A 15,510-nucleotide genomic window follows, 5' to 3' on the forward strand; every position below is an offset into this window, starting at 1 on the left:
GGTTTTTAAGAGATGTTTAGATGGATGTAAGGAAGATGGAGGGATAGGGACAGGGTGTAGGTAGGAGGGATTAGTGTTTGGGTGTTTTTGATTTGCTTTTTAGATAGCTCAGCACAACACTGTGGGCCGAATGGCCTGTTCCTGTGCTGTACAGTTCTATTATCTCGTAACTGTGCACTGATACTTTTCTCTTGACCCCCTCGCATGATGCATCATGTCAGCGGCTGTACCTGCTCGGGCGACTGAGGTTTGGTCTTTCCACGGGGATTCTCTCCGACTTCTACTGACACACTCTGGAGAAACCGCTGCGTTTCAGCCCGGTCTGCCCCGGACCACGCCGACAGCTGCGGAGAATGGTAAACTCAAGGCCTTCGCTCCTTGCCGCTCACACCATCTTCCTAACACGTCTCGAGAGTCGGCTCATCGGGCCGAGGGATACGAGTGGGCCTGATATCGAGTTGGACCGTCGGGTCGAGTCGCGGCGTTGGGCCGCAGGAGGTGCCAGGTTTGGAAGAGCAGACCGTGCCGCTGCCAGCTGCCCGGCGGCACCAGAGTTGGTGCGCGGAGGCGGAGTGTAGTGAAACCGCGAGTGACTGCCTTGGACTGTGATTGCAAGGCCCTGGTGGACGTAGCTTGCTGCAGGCCTGCTTCCCTCGCTTGGTGGTGAGACAATAGTGTCGCCTTGGTTGCAGCGAGGACAAGAGCTCCAGCTGTGGGCTTGCATTGTGGCATATGGCGTCCGGGCTCCGTTGAAGGTGGCCGCTCCGGTCAGTGCTGCCCTCCAGTGTTGGATCAGTGGAATTACAGGCTGGAATGCCCTCAGCCATCAATTCGAGGTACAGTATGCCTACCCTGAAGCAATCTGTGAGACTTCTTGCCCAGGGTCCTGCTTTTTTTGAAAAATTAAGTGCAATCATGAACAATAGCAAGATCAGAAAAGCTGATCAACTCAACTAGTTCCCAAAGAGAACTCTGATAGGCCAATCAGATGGTTCACTGCTGCTCAGCGATAGAACACAAAACAAATCATATGCACAATTAAGAAACTTTTAAAAATAGTAGCAATACTGGAGTCATGATGAAATCTGCTGGAGAGAGACATTTATACACATGCTGTCCTCCATAATTCAGAGAGATTGAAGGATAAGGTTGCAGGGTGACAAAACGTAACAGGAGCACTTGGAACCTATCGGGAGAAAACAGCACCTGATCTTTCCACACTGTTCTCCAGCAGTTTAAGGACTAGGTTCAGCTGGAACATAACTCACAAGTACTCCTGAAAGTCAGGTATTAACCCTACCTGCCAACAACCATGCATTGCCGTCCTGGTCCCCTTCATGATAGCTTATGAAGAAGCACGTGACTTCCCTCCCGGAGACGATAGGTGTTTGTGCACTCGACCCTTGAAGGCTTGGACCCCATCGTCGCAGACGTTTCCAACCACAGCAGCTGGAAAGATGTTCTAGATTCTGACAGCACAATGAAGGAAGCTTCTATCCAGTGATTTTTCCCTCCCCCCCCTTTCTGCTTTTCGCAGGGATCGCTCCCTACGTGACTCCCTTGTCCACTTATCCCCCCCCCATCCCTTCCCACCGATCTCCCTCCTGTCACTTATCCTTGTAAATGGAACAAGTGCTACACCTGCCCTTACACTTCCTCCCTCACCACCATTCAGGGCCCCAGACAGTCCTTCCAGATGAGGCGACACTTCACCTGTGGGTCGGCTGGTGTGGTATACTGCGTCTGGTGCTCCCGGTGTGGCCTTTGATATATTGGTGAGACCCCACGCAGACTGGGAGACTGTTTTGCTGAACACCTACGCTCAGTCCGTCAGAGAAAGCAGGATCTCCCAGTGGCCACACATTTTAATTCCACGTCCCATTCACATTCTGATATGTCTCTCCATGGCCTTCTCTATTGTCAAAATGAATCCAAACTCAGGGTGTAGGAACAACACCTTATATACCGGCTGGGTAGCCTCCAACCTGATGGCATGAACATTGACTTCTCTAACTTCTGTTAATGCCCCTCCTCCCCTTCTTACCCCATCCCTGACATATTTAGTTGTTTGCCTGTTCTCCATCTCCCTCTGGTGCTCCCCACCTTCTTCCTCCCGAGGCCTCCTGTCCCATGATCCTTTCCCTTCTCCAGCTCTGTATCACTTTCGCCAATCACCCTTCCAGCTCTTAGCTTCATCCCACCCCCTCCGGTCTACTCCTATCATTTCGCATTTCCCCCTCCCCCCCCCCACTACTTTCAAATCTCTTACTATCTCTCCTTTCGGTTAGTCCTGACGAAGGGTCTCGCTCCCAAACGTCGACAGCGCTTCTCCCTATAGATGCTGCCTGGCCTGCTGTGTTCCACCAGCATTTTGTGTGTGTTGTTGTTTGAATTTCCAGCATCTGCAGATTTCCTCGTGTTCTCTCCCGTGTGCAGGTTCTCGCATGGGGCATAGAAACAGCATGAGCAGGCATAGATAAACTTGATCGTGTGGTGCGCCGTCGCTCATAAGCTGAAGGCAGCATGGCGCGAAGGTCTGCAGGGCTGTGGCTGGTGTGCATTTTGTACAGCACAGTAGTTGCAGCTACCTGTCGTCTGTGGTGTAAGCTACTGATGGCCAGCTTCTCACGAGCTGTGGCTTCATCTACGCCTATAATCCTGAGAGCCTTTCTTTGAATGGAATCAAGCTGGCTGAGGACGCTCTGCAAGGCATCCATCCGTGATAAGCAGGCATACTCCATGATACTTCGTACCTGGGCTTTGTAAACCATGGCTCTGCCCTCTTTGTCTCTTGGACTAAAAATGTATTTTCTTACATGGCTATGTTCTTTTTTTAACCCTCCTCACTATTTTGAATGTGGTGTGTATGTTTTTTACAACTTGGCCCCAGAGGAATGCTGTCTCGTTCGGTGGTATCCATGTATGGTTTTAATAACGTTGAAACTTGATTTGAGAAGGAAGGTGAAGGGTGGCTGTCACTCTGACTGTTCCCTCTCCTGCTTTCTGGAAGATAGAGCAGCCAGGTGCCTGGCCTCAGGAATGGCTTCATCCCCACTGCCATGAACCTTCCCGGATCGTCCCCTTCCAGGTCGCGAAGCCAAGTTCTCGGTCTCTTCTGTTATAGTCACTTCCGACTTTCTTTTTGCGCTTTACTGTAGTTTGCGCTCACCGCTGCAGCGCGCTGGGCTTCATGCGAGCGACGAGCCCCACTTGCGCTTGCACCAGGCGAGAGGCCTGGCTGCGGCAATGAACCTTCCCAGCGGCGCGGGGGCGCTGTGGCGCAGCTCCTCCCTCTTCCCGTCGTGCCGCCGGCGGTCACGCGGCGGGGGAGGGGGGGGGGCAGGTCCGGTGTGACGTCCCGCGCGTGCGCGCGCTGAGTTTGTGAGCGAGCCGCGGCGGCCGGGCTCAGGTAGCGGGCCGAAGGGGGCCGCGGAGGCGCCGCTCGCACACGGGGGCAAGGGGCGCGACGCCGTGCGGGGCGGGGTGGGGCGGGGGTCACCTGCCGGTCGGAGAGAGGAGCCGCGGCCGGAAGCGGGGCGGGACGCGGCGCGGGCCCGGGAATTGATACCGGTTCCACTCCCCTCTGTGCGTCCGGGCCCTACCTCTCATCTCCGTTCTCCCCCCCACCTTGCTGAGGGGGTAGCCATTCGCCACTCGGTACGTGTGCACCACAGAACCGTCATTATGTCATTTATCAGTGGGGTGGGTAGGAAGGACATTGGAGGAAGTGGGGTTGTTGGTGGATACGGGGGGGCAGTGCACTTCTTAGACCAATGTGTACTCAATCTGTGTTTCTTTATCATCCAAAAGTTGCCAAGGTACATCTGTCTATATGTGTTGCATCAAATGTTGGAAAGATGTCAGATGACAGAGATGTATTGCGAGACGTTTGGTTTGGAAGAATACCCACTTGTTTCACGCTTTCTCAGGATGAAATAACGGAGAGGGAAGCTGAACCTTATTATGTAAGTATAGGGGGAAATAATGCTTTTTTTAAAAAAAAGCTGGTTTGTGTGCATTTTGAAGTAACCAGTCTAGACCAGATAGGCTAACTTTTTAATACAGGGTTTAGTACCGGTGTTAACTTGTGAAATGTAAATAATGTTTTTACAATTCTAGGATTTTGAGTTTTTCAGTTATATCTGCTGAGTGGAATGTTTTGATAACAACTTAGCCCATTCTCCTTAGTTCTGAGTGTTCTACCAATAATCAAAATAAAATTTCTGCTCAGATTATTTTCTGTTTTAGTATTATAAAGTATTTCATGGGTTGGAAAACCTTAATATCGATTGAATTTTGTTCCCTCTTCTGTCTGCCAGTATAAATGAAAGTTATGAAAGACCAATGGAGTCTTTATATTTTAACAATGTTATCTGTTTCTGAGAGAGGAGATGATTACCATTTATCAATTGGACAATGGCAGTTAAACATTAAATTTAGTCTAAAGCTATTGCAAACCGAGTTTCTTAAGTTCTACCAGGTTTATTTCCACTGGGGTTAGGTTAATTGTCCAGTGCACAGGTGCATTAATAAACTTACTTATTTGCAGCAACATCGTAGGCATAGAACGTCGGATAAGCAGCATTCACAAGAAAGGCATGAACTTGTACATGAGAGAACATGATTGCAACAAAAAGAAATCAATCTCCATTTATCGCGCAAAGTGTCCCTCGTGTTCCTGTAGTAATTATACAGCAGTTGTGCAGGCTGGTTCAAAAACCAAATGGTTGAAGGGAAGTAACTGTTACTGAACCTGGTAGTGTGGATATTGGCTTCTATACTGCCTACCTGTGGTGTGTGAGAAGATGCCATTGTCCTGGGTGGTGGGGATCTTTTATGATAGATGTTGATGGTTTATTCCTCAGGTGGGTGAGGAGGGGAAAGATTAATCAGAATTAGGTCTATATTTATTTGAGGTAAGAAGAATATGTTTATTAATTTGAACCCCACAACATTCTTGCAGGGTTGATATTTCTGTAGGCTCAGGTGTCTACTGCTGGTGTCGCTGTCTTAATGCAGTGTAACCCCTGTTTTTACAGCCATTCTGGTTACAGAAATTTCACACAATGTTACCCAAAAATTTGACATGTGGCGTAAAATCTCAATCTCCTGTATCACCAGGATTGCCTATATTAGGGGTTGTCATCCCAGATGGAGATGAGGAGTAATTCCTTAACAGGAAAGGTTTGTTTGTTATATGCCATGTCATATGACGTAGGCGATCATGGTCTTTCCGTGTCCACGACTGCTCTTGGCAGATTTTTCTACAGAAGTGATTTGCCATTGCTGCCTTCTGGGCAGTGTCCGTACAAGGCGGGTAACCCCCGCCATTATCAATACTCTTCGGAGATTGTCTGCCTGGTGTCAGTAGTCGCATAACCAGCATGTGATACATACCAATCGCTCAGATGTCCACTCACCACCTGCTCCCGTGGCTTCGCGTGACCCTGCGCGGGGTGGGAGGGAAGGAGGTGAGCTAAGCAGGTGCTAAGCCTTGCCTAAGGAGGGTGACCCGCAAGCGAGGTTAGGGAAGGAGTGCCTCACACATCCTTTGGTAGAGACATATCTCCACCACACCTGACATGAAAGGTAGCGATTGAGTTTATTTTGTTTAATTTTAGGATATGAAGGGGTCTGGGAGATGTGAGATTTGTATGGAAAGTGACACTGACGTGAAAGACCAGGCACGATTTTATTGATAGAACAGGTGCAAAGGGATAAGTGGGATACCTGCAACTATTTCCAATTTTCCATTCCATTACCATGCCAGCTTGAATGTTTTCGTAGTCTGTGACCTCACTTTCGAATGCTTGCCCTTGAGCATCACTGAGGTAATCCTTGCCTAATGGCGAGGAAATTTTCATTCTGTTAGCATCAGCTAACCAATTGCAATTCCCACTTTACTATGCTATTAATTTTTAATTCTGATTTGCGTTTGGGCATGGTTTGACATGGAGTTCCAGTCATTATTGATGGAAGAGATACTGTTAACTGTCTTGATAGAGTATAAAGTTCAAAGTAAATTTATCATCAAAGTGCATTTATCTCACCATATCCAACGCTGAGATTCATTTTCCTGCAGGACTACTCAATAAATCCAACAACCATAATAGAATCAATGAAAGACCACTCCCAACAGGGTGGGCAACCAGTGTGCAAAAGTCAAGTTTATTGTCACTTAACTAGTATACCGCCAAATGAGACAGCATTTCTCTGGACCAGGATGTAAAACATTGTACTATACATAACACATAAAACATAATAACTTACGAAAGGATGAAATCTACAGATGGATTACACATAAAGAAGCTAAAATGCCTGAATTAAAAATTCTCAGGTGCGGAGCTGATTAACTAGTGACACTTTGAATGCGATGCGGCAAGGAGATCAGAAACCTGATGGTCTGAGGGAAGAAACTGTTTACCATCCTGACATTCCTTGTTTTTATGCATTGGAGTCTCCTGTTTGACGGTAGAAAGACAGAGGATGATGGATGGGTGGGATCCTTAAGGTCCCTGTGTATGCAGCACTCCTGATAGATGTCCCCGATGGATGGTAGGGAGCTATTATCCTTTCAGCTGTTCGCACAGTCCTTTCCGGTCCGATGCTCAGCTGCTCCCGTACCAGATGGAGAAGCAACTTGCCAGGACGCTGTCACTGGTGCTCCTATAAAATGCAGTTAAGATGAGTGGGGGGGTGGGGGAGGGCTCAATTTCCTCAATCTCCTTAGGAAGTGGAGGCGCTTCCTCTACTGCAAATACAAAAAACAGAAAAGAAAAAGCAATAAATAGGGAGAACTTGAGATGGTGCTTATAAGTGAGTCCATAGATTGTGGGAGCCATTCAGTGATGGGTGAGTGAAGTTACCCTCTCTGCAGTTTCTTATTTACAGTACAAAATTGGACTGTAACTGGAGTTCCTGTATAACGTAAAACCAGCTGATGGAGATATCAAAGTGAAGTTTAAAGATTATTAGACCATAGAATTAGTCCATTTGGCCCATCAAATGTGCTCTGCCACTCGATCATGGCTGATTTATTTCCCCCCTTAGCCCCATTATCTTTCTCCTTGTAACCTTTGTATCCTTACTAATTAAGAACTTATCAACCTCTGTTTTAAATATATCCAGTGACTTGGCCTCTATAGTCGGTCCTATGTTACCGTGGAGACGGGTCCTCTTGCCGTGGAGATGGGGTCCGGCATGTCCCCAGGGTCCCATCTCCTTAAAGCTTTCCTCTCCATGGTCCGGGTGTCGTTTACTGTCCCTGCCACAGCTGCTTGTTTCCCACACGGCCACACTCTTGGGCAAAGCAATTGCCTTTTGGGGTTTCCAATGAAATCTCCACCACCTCACCTTGATTCTCTAACCCTTGGGAGTCCTTCACCCTGTCTCTGCTCCCAGTTCCTTAGCATTTGGAGGCTTTGCTGTTGGAATCACTGGCCTATGTCGTGAAATTTGTTTTGCAGCAGTAGTACATTGAATAATAATTTTAAAATAGCCTATAAATAACGTTAAGGATATATAAAAGAATTAAGTAGTGCAAGAAGAGAGCAAAAATAGTGAAGTAATTTCATGGGTTCATTTTCCATTTAGAAATCAGATGTCACTGTCTTAAGAGATGTCAGGGCATTAAAGGATATGGTGAGAAGGCAGGTGTATACTGTGATGGAATGGTAGAACAGACTTGATGGGCTGGATGGCTTAATTCTACTCCTACGTCTTACTGTCATTGACCCTGCACTCTATCCCATCTGCCACGCCTTTGGCCATTCTTTTAATCTAAGTCCACTCAGACTCACTGCTTCCTCAACACTATCTGCTCCTCCAGCTATCTTTGTATCATCTGTAAACATGGCTACAAAACTATCAAATCGTTGCATATAATGTGAGGGGGGAAAAATGCGGTCTCAACACCAATCCCAGCGAAGCACCACTAGTCACTGGTAGCCAGCCAAAAAAAAGCCCCCTTATTTCCATTCTTTGCTCCTGCCAATTAGCTAATCTTCTATTTGTGCTAGGATCTTTCCTACAATACCATGGGCTCTTATCTTATATGTGGCCCTTTGTCAAAGCCCTTTTTGAAAATTTAAATAAAAAAACACCCACTGACGCTCCTTTGTCTATCCTGTCTGAATTTCCTGAAAGGATTCCATCAGATTTGTAAGACAAGATTTCTCCTTAAGGAAACCATACTCACTTTTGGCCTTCTTAAAGAATGGAGCGACATTTGGAATTCCCCGATCCTCCAGAACCATGCCAGAAAGTGATTCTTGAAGGATCATTACACCCTATCCTCTTTATATGTGGGGGATACATTCCTCACAGTTGACGCATAATGTGAATAATTATTTAAATGGAGAAAATAGGGATGCATTTTAGAGGGCTTCCTAAATGTTTTATTTGTAATTTATTCACATCTTCATACCAATACGACACAAAAGCAGTACCAAAAGGCAACATTCGTATTATATTTCATCAATTTAAGGTAATATTCGATGTAGTAAATCAGAAAGTTAACATACTAGGGTGTACAGTACTCACCAACAGTGGCAGATGTGTTCCCTCCAGGAGACGAGTGGTGGTTGTGGTGTCGGGCAGCTTTACATGGATAAGGTTGATGGTTGTCGTCAGGATCATCAAGCACAGCAAGGGGTGAAGGAAGACTCACAGAACTCTTAGGACTGCCGGCAGCAGGAGATGACACCAGTTTGAAGAGAGTGGTGAGGGTTGTTTGATTGGCAGCATTTTGTTTCTCAGCATAAATTTGCTTGTAGGGAAGAAGGGTTGACGGCAGGGAATGACTGAAATGCTGACTCCGTTCTAAACTTGGGTCCATGTCCATCGCCATTTCTGCCAAGTGCTCCAACTTCCACCATTCCCTCACCGTTGGTAAACTCCCGGGATTTTCAAAATCATCTGTTGCTTGCAGCATCAGAGAGATAGTTCACTGTTTAAAAAAAATATGCCTTGAATGTGGATCACGCCTTGGTCGAGTGGTTGAATCAGCGACGTTGTGTTAGGCGGCAGGAAACGCACTGTTCTGTTAGGATGAATGCTGTCCAAATGTTTAGGATGGGCTGGTGCATTGTCAAACAACAAAAGAACTTCAAAGATGGCAGTATCATCCCAGAGCTGTGCTACCTTCACCTGATGCCACGCTGTTTATAATTTCCAACTTTTTTTTGAAGTGTTAAAGCGGTTCTCTGCCGCTTGGCTGATGGCCCAGGACATGACATCGGACACTTCGGAGGCACAGTTAAATATTCCAAGTACAAAATCACTGCACCGTAGGTAAAGCCAGCAAAAGTTTAAGAGTGCAAGATCGCACATCCACACCTTGCCAAAACCAATGCATGACTGACGGGAGTGAGATTGTGAGGTGTGCACACCTGACTTGTATTGGCGAGAAAGTGGTGCTTCTCGTCCCGACTGTGAGGCGTGTGCACATGACTTGTATTGGCGGGAAAGTAGTGCTCCTCACATAACTGAATCCTCACGGTCTGAAGACGCATATAACGAGGATAAGGTGTACTTAACGACTCCACAATTTCTTTAGCTACCTCTTGCAGAACTCTTGAGTGTAGGCCATCTGGTCCAGTTGATTTATCTACCTCAGACCTTTGAGCTTCCCATGCACATTTTCCCTAGTAATAGCAACTGCACTCACTTCTGTCTCCTGACACTCTTGAACTTTTGGCATACTGCCAGTGTCTTCCGCAGTAAAGACTAATGCAAAACAGTTCGACTGCTGTTTCCTTTCCCCCATTACTACCTCTAGTGGCCTTTTCCAGCAGTCCAATATCTACTGTCACTTGTCTTTTACTCTTTATATATATCTGAAAAACTTTTTGGTATCCTCTGATATTATTGGCTAGCTTGCCTTCATATTTAATCTTTTCTCTCCCTATGGCTTTTTCAGTCTTCTGTTGGTTTTTTAAAGCTGCCAATCCTCTAACTTCCACTAATGTTGCTCTGTTATATGGTCTCTTGCTTTTATGTTGGCTTGACTTCCCTGGTTGCCTCATCCAGATCTATGCTGTACCTTCTAAATTGTTCCCTGAAATTCCAGCCATTGCTGTTCTGCCATCATCCCTGCTAGTGTTCCCTTCCAATGAACTTTGTCCGGCTCCCCCCCCCCCCCCCCATGCCTTTGTAATTCCCTTTACTCCACTTTAACACAGAAATGTCTGTTTTTAGCTTCTCCTTCTCAAACTGGAGGGTGAATTCTGTCATATTATGATCATTGGCTCCTAAGGCATCCTTTACCTTAAGCTCCCTAATCAAGTCTGGGTTATACACAATACCAAATCCAGCTTTTCCCTAGTTTGCTCAACTATAAGTTGCTCTAAAGTCTTCTGATAGGCTTTCTACAAATTCCTTCTCTAAGGATGCAGCACCTACTCGATTTTTCCAGCTCTATTTGCATATTGAAATGCCCCCATGACAATTGTAACATTGCTCTTTTTGCATGCCTTTTCTATCTCCTGGAGTATTTTGTACCCCCCTCCCTCACTGCTGTTTGGAGGCCTGTATATAACTTCCATCGAGGCTGCCATTCCCAACACATCCTTCCATATATATGGGGCCCAAAACTGCTCACAATACTCCAAATAGGGTCAGACCCAAAGCTTTATAAAGCCTCAATGTTATGTTGTTTCTTTTATATTTGACTTCTCTAAACGAATGCCAAAATTGCATTTGTCTTCCTTACTACTGAATCAATCTGCAAGTTAACCTTTAGTAGTCTTGTATTAGGACTCTTGGGTTCCTTTGCACCTCTGATTTCTGAATTTGCTTCCTGTTTAGAAAATTGTCTGCCTTTGCTCCTTCTACCTAAGTACATGACTATACACTTCCTTACACTGCCCCTTCTTTGCCCAGTCTATTAATATGGAAAGGAAGAGGGTCTTTCCTGTACAAAAGGGATGGGTTGCACCTTAACAGGTGGGGGACCAGCATTCTGGCAGGCAGGTTTGCCACTACTATACAGGTGTGTTTAAACTAACTTATTAAAATTTAATAAGTTAAAATTAATTTATTTTTTAATTATTTATGGTTTTATATTGCTATATTTCTACACTATTCTTGGTTGGTGCGACTGTAACGAAACCCAATTTCTCTCGGGATCAATAAAGTATGTCTGTCTGTTTAAGTAGTGGGGGGGGGGAGGAGAAGAACTGGAAATAGAAGGATGGAGTTGAAGGGAAAGAGGGAATAAGAAAAGTTAAGAAAGACAACAGGATTAATGGGGCAGAAAGCTCAGGAAGGGATCGGAGAGTACGACCAAGTGCAATAGGAATCGATGTGAAAGGTGAGGGGAGTAATGGATTAAAAGTATTATATGATTGCAGGGAGTATAAGAAATAAAGTGGATGAGCTTGAGGCTCAGTTGGAAATTGGCAAGTTTGATGTAGGAATAACAGAGACATGGCTGCAAGAGGACCAGGGCTGGGAAATGAATATTCAAGGGTATACGTCCTAACGAAAGGACAGACAGGTGGGCAGAGAGGGTGAGGTGGCTCTGTTGGTGAGGAATGAAATTCAGTCCCTTGCAAGGGGTGACATAGAATCAGGAGGTGTAGAGTCAGTATGGATAGAACTGAGAAATTGTAAGGGCAAAAAGACCCTATTGGGAATTATCTACAGGCCCCCAGACAGTAGCCTGGATGTAGGGTGCAAGTTAAATCAGGAGTTAAAATTGGCATGTCGCAATGGTAATGCTACGGTTGTAATGGGGGATTTCATCTTGCAGGTAGACTGGGAAAATCAGGTTGGTACTTGACCCCAAGAAAGGGAGTTTGTGGAGTGGCTCCGAGATTGATTCTTAGAGTAGCCTGTACTGGAGCCTACCAGGGAGAACGGATTTCTGGATTTAGTATTGTGTAAGGAACCAGATTTGGTAAGGGAACTTGAGGTAAAGGAGCCATTAGGAGGTAGTGACCATAATGTGATAAATTTTAATCTACAGTTTGAGAGGGAGAAGGGAAAATTGGAAGTGTCAGTATTACAGTTGAACAAAGGGGACTATGGAGCCATGAGGGAGGAGCTGGCCAAAGTTGACTGGAAAGATATCCTAGCAGAGATGACAGTGGAACAGCAATGGCAGGTATTTCTGGGAATAATGCAGAAGGTGTGGGATCAGTTCATTCCAAAGAGGAAGAAAGATTCTAAGGGGAGTAAAGGGTGACTGTGGCTGACAAGAGAAGTCAAGGACAGCATAAAAAAAAGAGAAGTATAACATAGCAAAGATGAGCAGGAAGCCAGAGGATTGGGAAACTTTTAAAGAGCAACAGAAGATAACTAAAGGCGATATGGGGAGAAAAGATGAGGTACAAAGGTAAACTAGCCAATAATATAAAAGAGGATAGGAAAAGCTTCTTTAGGTATGTGAAGAGGAAAAAAATTAGTTAAGACCAAAGTTGGGCCCTTGAAGACAGAAACGGGTGAATTTATTATGGGAACAAGGAAATGGCAGGCGAGTTGAACAGGTACTTTGAATCTGTCTTCACTAGGAGAGATACAAACAATCTCCTCGATGTAATAGTGGCCAGAGGACCTAGGGCAGGGGTCAGCAACCTTTACCACTGAAAGAGCCACTTGGACCCGTTTCCCACAGAAAAGAAAACACTGGGAGCCGCAAAACCCGTTTGACATTTAAAATGAAATAACACTGCATACAACGTTTTTTTTGCCTTTATGCTATGTATAAACAAACTATAATGTGTTGCATTTATGAAATTGATGAACTCCTGCAGAGAAAACGAAATTACATTTCTGCATGCAACAAAAACATTTTGAACTCCGAAAAAAAGACGTTGGGTTGAAAGTTACTTTTAAGTAAAATACTCAATGTCTATTTGAGTCCTTCTTGTATTTATGAAAAACGCCGAACTTAAATTTTCCGCCAGCAGCAAACCAAAAATAACATCAGCCAGCTGTCAGCCTGAAAAATAAAAGGACTATTTCACTGAACAATGAAAAAATATGAATACACATAAAATAATAGGCAATTAAAATATTTATCATACTTGGTTAATGGGATTTCTGCTCCTGGACCTCAGCGCACAGCGTCTGCACATCAGGGCTGTATGACGTCACCTTCATCTTTACACAGGATCGCAAGCTGTCATCTGTGAGGCGTGCGCGATGTTTGTTTTTAATAAAGTTCATGTTGGAGAACACCTGCTCACTTACATATGTGGATCCAAAGATCGACAGGACTCAAAGCGCATACTTTTTAATGTTTACATAAATGTCGGGCATAGCATTCCATGTTTCGAACACAAGTTTGTCCGGTTTTGGAAGGTTTTCAATATCACTCCATTTGTGTTTCTGAGCAAGAACGGGCAACATCTTCAAGGTCTGCTGTCAAGCGTCTAAACTTGGACACCCATATGTCTTTGTCGGCTATGTCGGCCAGTTCCATCTCAAGATCAGGTTGACTCACACCTGCCAATGCAGTCGTATTCAGTAGGGAAGGATCGATGCTTAAGGGAGTGACCGGGAAGGATAATGTGTTTTTTTCCTCTCTGAACTCACAGAAGCGTTTCCCAAACGATGTTTGCATTGCGATGATTGCAGAATGTAAATACTCCGAAATTATCATGTCGTGACCTTGTTTGAACTCTCTCAAATTGGGGAAGTGAGACAAAGTGCCTTTCTGTAAATCTCTGGCAAGCACTGTCAACTTGCGCTCGAATGCCAAAACATCCTCCAACATGTGCAGGGCTGTACGTCCTTACCCCTGAAGAGCTGTGTTCAGCGTGTTCAGGTGCGCTGTCATGTCTACCATGAAGTGTAGCTTTTCCAGCCACTCTGGCTGTTCCAGCTCAGGAAAGGTGAGCCCTTTGCTGCCCAGGAAAGTTTTCACTTCTTCCAGACATGCGACAAAGCGTTTCAGCACCTTCCGTCTGGACAGCCAGCGATAAAAACACGTTGTAGCGGTGTCAGTAAACTGCAGTCAAAGATAGCTTTATTCGAACTAAACAGCCTTGCTTTTAAGCCTCTCTCAACCCAGCCTCCATGGACGCAGATGCTGCAAAAGACGCGTACTCACAAACCCCCGTAGGCTAAGTCCCTTAGCCGGAATGCTGGCTAATGGTGAGCCGTTTTGGATGTCGCCACACTTAGATTGTACAAGATCACCATAATCTTCAAATTTAGAATTACATTTCAAAAGCTAACAAACTAACATAAAATACATTTTAATTAAATACTGACCAATTATTTCCCAAAGCCACAGGGAGCCGCAGCACAGAGGTGAAAGAGCCACAAATGGCTCGGGAGCCGCAGGTTGCCGACCCCCGACCTAGGGTAACGGAGGAACTGAAGAAAATTCAAATTAGGCAGCAAAATGGTGTTGGATAGACTGATGGAACTGAAGGCTGATAAATCCCCAGGGCCTGATGGTCTGCATCCCAGGGTACTTAAAGAGGTGGCTCTAGAAATCGTGAACGCATTGGTAATCATTTTCCAATGTTCTATAGATTTAGGATCAGTTCCTGTGGATTGGAGGGTAGCTAATGTTATCCCACTTTTTAAGAAAGGAGGGAGAGAGAAAACAGGGAATTATAGACCAGTTAGCCTGGCATCCGTGGTGGGGAAGATGCTGGAGTCAATTATAAAAGATGAAATTGCAGCACATTTGGGTAGCAGCAACAGGATCAGTCCGAGTCAGCGTGATTTACGAAGGGGAAATCAGGCTTGACTAATCTTCTGGAATTTTTTTGAGTATGTAACTAGGAAAATAGACGAGAGCCAGTGGATGTAGTGTACCTGGACTTTCAGAAAGCCTTTGATAAGGTCCCACATAGGAGATTAGTGGGCAAAATTAGAGCACATGGTATTGGGGGTAGGGTTCTGACATAGATAAAATAAATTGGTTGGCAGACAGGAAACAAAGAGTAGGGATTAACGGGTCCCTTTCAGAATGGCAGGGAGTGACTAGTAGGGTACTGCAAGGCTTGGTGCTGGGACTGCAGCTATTTACAATATACATTAATGATTTAGATGAAGGGATTAAAAATAACCTAAGTAAGCAAATTTGCAGATGACACAAAGCTGGGTGGCAGTGTGAAATGTGAGGAGGATGTTATGAGAATGCAGAGTGATTTGGACAGGTTGGGTGAGTGGGCAGATGCAGTTTAATGTGGATAAATGTGAGGTTGTCCACTTTGGTGGCAAGAACAGGAAGGCAGATTACTATCTAAATGGCGTCAAGTTAGGAAAAGGGGAAGTATAACGAGATCTGGGTGTCCTTGTTCATCAGTCACTGAAAGTATGCATGCAGGTACAGTAGGCAGTGAAGAAAGCTTATGGCATGTTGGCCTTCTTAACAAGGGGAGTTGAGTATAGGAGCAAAGAAGTCCTTCTGCAGTTGTACAGGTCCCTGGTGAGATCACACCTGGAGTATTTGGTCTCCAAATTTGAGGAGGGACATTCTTGCTATTGAGGGAGTGCAGCATAGGTTCACGAGGTTAATTCCCGGGATGACGGGACTGTCATATGTTG

At 45.3% G+C, this 15,510-nt stretch overlaps 1 protein-coding gene across 3 annotated transcripts in view; it reads left to right on the forward strand.

Annotated features, from left to right (window-relative positions):
- The first annotated feature begins 3,305 nt into the window (after positions 1-3,305).
- Positions 3,306-15,510, forward strand: part of atg5 (ATG5 autophagy related 5 homolog (S. cerevisiae)) — a 158,876-nt gene continuing 146,671 nt past the window's right edge. For 2 of the 3 annotated variants that reach the window (XM_059983019.1, XM_059983021.1), the window contains exons 1-2: positions 3,527-3,657; positions 3,811-3,965. In XM_059983019.1, the coding sequence (XP_059839002.1) occupies positions 3,858-3,965 (108 nt within the window). In that variant the 5' untranslated portion in view covers positions 3,527-3,657; positions 3,811-3,857. Of the gene's footprint in view, positions 3,410-3,526; positions 3,658-3,810; positions 3,966-15,510 lie in introns of those variants that run through there. The other variant, XM_059983020.1, reaches the window with a different exon arrangement.

This window comes from Hypanus sabinus, chromosome 10 (assembly GCF_030144855.1).
Source record: "Hypanus sabinus isolate sHypSab1 chromosome 10, sHypSab1.hap1, whole genome shotgun sequence".
In the NCBI taxonomy this organism is placed as follows: domain Eukaryota; kingdom Metazoa; phylum Chordata; class Chondrichthyes; order Myliobatiformes; family Dasyatidae; genus Hypanus; species Hypanus sabinus.